The sequence below is a fragment of the Populus alba genome, chromosome 4, assembly GCF_005239225.2.
Source record: "Populus alba chromosome 4, ASM523922v2, whole genome shotgun sequence".
Lineage (NCBI taxonomy): Eukaryota > Viridiplantae > Streptophyta > Magnoliopsida > Malpighiales > Salicaceae > Populus > Populus alba.
The window spans coordinates 23,131,278-23,137,174 of record NC_133287.1 but is presented as its reverse complement, the minus strand read 5'-3'; the positions used below and the strand labels follow the sequence as shown (position 1 = coordinate 23,137,174).

Here is a 5,897-nt window from a genome sequence, read left to right as displayed (position 1 = left end):
CAATAAATAAAAATCTTTGGTTTTCTTTCCTTTTATCAAAAATAAAATCTTCATTCAATCCATAACAAAGAGGTTTTTTTTTTCTGCCTAATTTTCAAAATTATTTTTCTTTTAAAAAATATTAAAATAATTTTTTATGTTAAAATTTTAAAGAAAAGCATATATTTTTAATTGAAAAAACATATTACCAATGGTGCCCGTTTGGCATTGCAGAACCTACTTTTCAGAAAATTTTAATTTTTTTTATTTTTATTTTTTTTTGCTAAAATTAAATGGATTTGTACCTTTTAAATTGTTTTGATGTGCTGATATCAAAAATAATTTTTAAAAAATAAAAAAAATATTATTACCATGCTTTTCAGCATGAAAAGTTATTTAAAAAGCAACAAGGGATCCCTGCGGTGCAAAATGACTGGGGCTGGGGTACTACACCTTTGTATAAAGTTTCTGCATCCACATCGTTTGGTATAAAATACATTCTATTTGATCACAATAAGAACAGCTCATCTAACAAACTACAGAAGAATATCAACAAGAGAAAAAAAAGGAATCAAAATCAAAATTTGAACCAACTCCTCATTTTTTAAACCCAAAAGATGAAATTTTAAAATAGAATTGAACTTGTAGAGCTTCATAGGCCTAAAATTATCCGTATCTGATCCGGAGGGTGCCTTGCCAGTGATTGGGGCTCTGCATAGCCATTCTTGGGATCCATTATTGCCGTGTAAATAAGCGCATAAGCTTCAGCAAGAGACCGAGCCACCTGTATACCAGCTTCAGAGCGCAACTTTGGAACCTGCATCTGCTCAAATTCAGGAAGGGAACTCTCATTTCCTATAATAAGCCCAAAGAATGCCCTCAAACATTCTGAAAGAGACACTGGAGAGGTATCTTCAATTTCCACCAGAGGGGTGCCAGCTGCTGTACTGCCCTCCTCGTTAAGTGACTTCTGGAAGTAGTGCATCTTTTGCGACAAGCCACATCTACTTAAAATGGCCTCGGCTTCCTTTTCTACAAGTGAATGCATGTGATTGTCAATCATTGCTCCCAGTTTCTTTACATAGCCAGCTGCAACCTTGTGCCTAGATAGCGGTTGTTGGATGGCGCATAAACAATTGATGAGGAATATTTTGGAAGGAGTTTCACTATTCTGCAAGGATTCATGAATCCATGATATTAATTGATATTATAAATTAGGATGCAAAAGCCATTTGGAAGAATACACAAATCTGCATATGTTTCGTCACTTAACGTTAGACAAACTATGCTGGATGTAAGTTGAGCACAAGCATCACCCTTTCAAGCTCTTTTTTGGCATCTTAAGATGTTCATAAAAAATAAAAAATAAAAAAGAAGGGTTGTAATTCATGAATTCAAACATGAGCAGGATTATAATTGCCTAGTTCTGTGTAATCACCACAACAGCTACCCTGAGATATGGTATTGAATGCTCAGGATTTAAAATGCAGGGACAATAGCGACAGTGAGGCATATGGCCATTAAGACAATGGATACATATACATCTTAATAGAGAGAAAAGGACCATGTTCAATCCTGACATGTTATGACTGAATACTAAGTTGGAAATGATTCAGTTTACGTTCCTAGGGTTCCTTCCTTCCACTGACTCGACAAAAGTATGTCAAGACCTGGAAATTTCATCATAAAGATTATTCAAAGGTAGCTAATTTTAATGGTCCTAGATGCCAGGAAAATGCACCAGTATACAAAATCAGGGGGCTAATTGATATATCAAGCCTTCAACCATATAATGGCTCAAAATGCTCATAAAGCATACCACAACCCCACTAAGAAGTGTGAGAAGAGAGAAGTGAAACTCTAGGACTGAAAAAGGAAGACAACAATAAATGCATTGAGAGAACAGGCAAAACCTTGGACGATGTTGCAGGGCTGTTATTTGACAAGAGAGCATCAACTGATGATTTACTAATTTGGCCCGAGTCAGAACTTGTTCTTCTTCTCGATGCATGGCTAACACCCTTGGACTTGTGTGCCTCTGCAGCTTGCTCACACATCTGTGATTATTGAAAGCAATTAGATGGAAATCAAAAATAATATGTTGCCTAAAAAAACTCAATGGAATATAAGTTCTTAACAGAGAAAAACTAGTCCTAAAATAGAAGCAATACTAGCATGTTTGAAAAACATCAATCCAGTTTCAAAAGTAGTGCCGAAAGCAATTCACAACAAGCTAAGAACATAAACTCATCAGAAGTTAAAATGTAAGACCAATTGCCATTTTCTGTTTCAAATGCAATCACAGATATTTGCTCCAGCGCAACTTTAAATCACATGGTTAGAGCCTAAGCATCTTTGGAAGCAGATAAATTTCCAAACTTTACACAGTGATTGTTACAGGTCATTATGCACAACACAATTTTAACATTAAAGTTATTCAGCACATCCACCAAGTTTAATGCAGTTTGTCCACTTATTTTATCTTGTGTTGAAATTATGTAATCAGGGGCATGCTCACCATGAATAATGCTATTCTACCACTAACATCAAAGACAAGCACACCTGAATGATAGGGTCAAGTAAAGCAGAGATCACTGGATCAAAATCAGGCTTCTTTGTAACAGGAACCATCATGCTGTTGTGGGTTTCAATTATTTCAAGCAGAACCGAGACTCCTTCCCTCACTGCTTTTGGTGGGGAAAGATCAACAGCAACAAGGGGAGGATATCGTAAAAGCTTCTCTCCCCGACTTTTCAGAATGTCGAAAAATGTTTTCTGAGCAGCATCCCTCAGTGCCCAAAGTGTATTACACAGAACTGTATCTCTCCCAAGTAAATCAGAGATCTGATGATCAGCAGAAACTACAGTTATAGTCATCAAGAAGGAGAAACAAAAAAGTGGGCGTGGAAAACAAAGATGAGGTAAACTCACGGTGTAGCTGTAAAATTCCAGTGTGTTACTGAGTTTACATGCAATTATGAGACTAGGTTGTGACTGCAAAACTTGTTCAACTCTAACTTTAAATGGCCGGCAAACTCCTTCGAAAATTCTATCCAGAACAAATGTTAGGTCAGATTCTGTCTTTCCAGTGCCATTCTCCAAACTCTTGGAGAATCGGTTTACGGTTGATACGGTATCTACCAATGCATCTGGGTCAAGTAGGACAAGAACAAGTTCTCGTTCAGATGCCAAGGCCTGCACGTGGACCAAATTGACATAAAACTATTAAAGAACGAAACTGAGATTAATATGTGCATGGAACTCAGCCAAGCAGAAAATTAGAAGTACAACACAATCAGAGAGGACTCCAAGTCGAACCTGATGTAACCATCCTAGCATGTCACCTACATATCTTAACGGATCATGAGCATGAACCTCAATAGGTCTTGGCATTCCACCAGGTCCTCCACGTGTAAGAGCGCTTATAAATCTTCTAAACAATGCATTATGCCTCATATTTGCTACCTGTATAAAGAATTATGAAAAATTAGAGAGGAAAAAAAACAGCATTTGACCATTAAGCTATTCGTCATTAAGGTTTGCCACATGAGAACTACCTCTTCTGCACAGTACTTAAAAAGAGCAGGCCTTTCCTTGAGCCAACGGACAGCTGTTTTCAAAAGCTCATCAACTTCAGGATTATCACTGTCACCCAATTTCCTACACTCTGCCTGAACCCACCTACATAATTATACATATGCATGAAGGAACGATATCTTTTAAATTAAACCATACAAGACAGGCGAAAAATTTAGAAGAAATGAGAAACAAAGAAACGGAAAGCAAGAATCCATTCCTCATATTAAAATGAAACGAGTGGTTCTATATATTGAAGGCAGGCAAAAAAAAAAAAAAAAAAGGGTTTGCCTGCAAAGGCGCTCAAAGGCTCCTTCTTGGTAGACAGCCATCATATCCATGAGCTCCAAACCAGCACGCTGATGGTGGGTACGCAGCAGAACCTTGCAGTTGGCGTGGATTTGTTGAACATGAGAAAGAGCCTTGAAGAAGTTGTCATCGAGATCCTCATCCCTAAGAGCATTGATCTCTTGATTTGAGAGCTGGTAATCGCGAAGGAAGCAGGATACAATGTCTTGTCGCTGAGTGGTGATTTCTAGTTCCTCTTTGAGCCTCTCGGTGGTGCTGATAATATCACCCGTACTTGCACTACAACTACTCAAAGCCTTGGCAATACTGAAATGAAAGGATGTTTTTATTTATTTAATTTTAACATGGAAAACTGAATTGGAGTAAAAATCAGGGCAAGAAAGGACAGAAAGTTACTTATCGCAGCATTCGGCCAGGGCGTTAACCTCCTCCTCGACACGATCCAAAGCCTAGTAATAATAGATCAATTCAACTCAGTTCAAATTACAGAGAAATAGATGTATAGGAGGATTCGGAGTTTTATTGCATAGTTTACTTGCTGGGCGGTGTGGGAGGCTTGAAGAAACTCGTGATTGAGGTGGAGAGAGCGGTCCTCGATGGTGGATCTGAGGTGGCGACGTGACTGAGGGGTGTTTTCGTTGTAGAAAGCTGACAGAGTATTGAGCGAAGCCACCAGATCCGGACTGTCCGTCCGACATTCCAGCACCTTCTTCAGCTTCCGAGAAAGTCCCGGCGCCAATCCCACCGGCGTTCCCATTTCCCGTTTCCGTTTCTTGATTCTGTTTTATCTGGTGATGGAGGAATTTTGGTGCTGCTGCTTCATTTCTCAGAGTTTCCTTATAAATCTATAATAATTAGATGTAAATATGGGCTTTCCCAAATCCACTAAACTCATCAAATTTTAGACCCGTCCAAGCCCACCTCTGCCTAAAAGGGCCCTTTCCCACCCCTTTTTTTATCCAATCTCTTCGGCCCAGCTAATTCCCTAGATATATTTTAAGCGACCCACAGGCCACGTGCATCAAACAAAACAAAAACTGCATTTGAATAAAACTTTTATGGGGAAACTTATATATATATATATATAATATATATATATATATTATATATATATATTTGCATATTTTATATCCTAAATTATTGTTTATTAAAGAAAATCTGAAAAAAAAATTAAAATTTACAGTCTCGTGTTCATATTTATGCACTAAAATGACATCAATTTAAGAAATATAATAAAGATATTGATGAGAGTTAACAAATAAATTTGATTAAGAATTTTAGGACTTGATTGATAAAAATTATAGATATAGGATTTGGAAATAAATTGGTGTTTCTCCAAAATCAGTGTCCATGCCGAAGACTAACTGCTTGGGCCTAATAGGAACCAAACTCGAAATGCAGATAATCTGCACATTTTAAACAAATCTACATTAATTAGGCGCCCCTCGCCAAGTTAATTATTAATTAATGTAGCTTCCACGTGTACACAAAAATTTAAAGGTCACCCCTTCCTTTGTTTGCAGGAAATTCCTTGCAAAATGAAATCAAGTGCATTAGAAATTATATGAGGCAATGTTACTAAATCAGTCACTAGTTTATTGGTCGGTCCACTATAATATAAATATAGTTTATAACATAAAAGCATGAATAGAAATTGTAGAGTTGGTAAGTGCATTATTTTTTAACTTGAAAGTATAAATTAGTTATAAAAAAAAAAGATTTAATATTTTTTAGATAAAAAATACTTTGAAAAATATCAGTTATGCAGAGTGAGAACTAAGTATGCGTTTGGTAGTGCGTTGCAAGGTGCTTTTGCAAAAATATTTTTTAATTGAAAATATATTAAAATATTTATTTTCATAATCTTTTTTTTATATTCATACATCAAAATTATAAAAAAAACATCTAAAAATCGTCAAGTTTAATGCTTTTTCAAACGAAAAACAATTTAAAAGTACTTTAAAAAACAGGTTGAATTATAAAAACAAACTTTTCCTAAAGTTTATATTTAATTTAATACATAAAAAAGTATA

General features: G+C 36.1%; 1 protein-coding gene across 1 annotated transcript; it reads right to left on the bottom strand.

The window, feature by feature from the left end:
• Positions 1–391: 391 nt before the first annotated feature.
• Positions 392–4,693, bottom strand: LOC118050081 (conserved oligomeric Golgi complex subunit 6). Its single transcript, XM_035060309.2, has 9 exons — positions 4,400–4,693; positions 4,261–4,313; positions 3,847–4,170; positions 3,537–3,660; positions 3,298–3,444; positions 2,911–3,174; positions 2,542–2,823; positions 1,893–2,036; positions 392–1,150 (listed from the first exon to the last, which is right to left on the bottom strand). The coding sequence occupies exons 1-9, from the start codon at positions 4,619–4,621 to the stop codon at positions 632–634; spliced, it is 2,079 nt and encodes a 692-aa protein (XP_034916200.1). The 5' UTR covers positions 4,622–4,693; the 3' UTR covers positions 392–631.
• Positions 4,694–5,897: the final 1,204 nt, after the last annotated feature.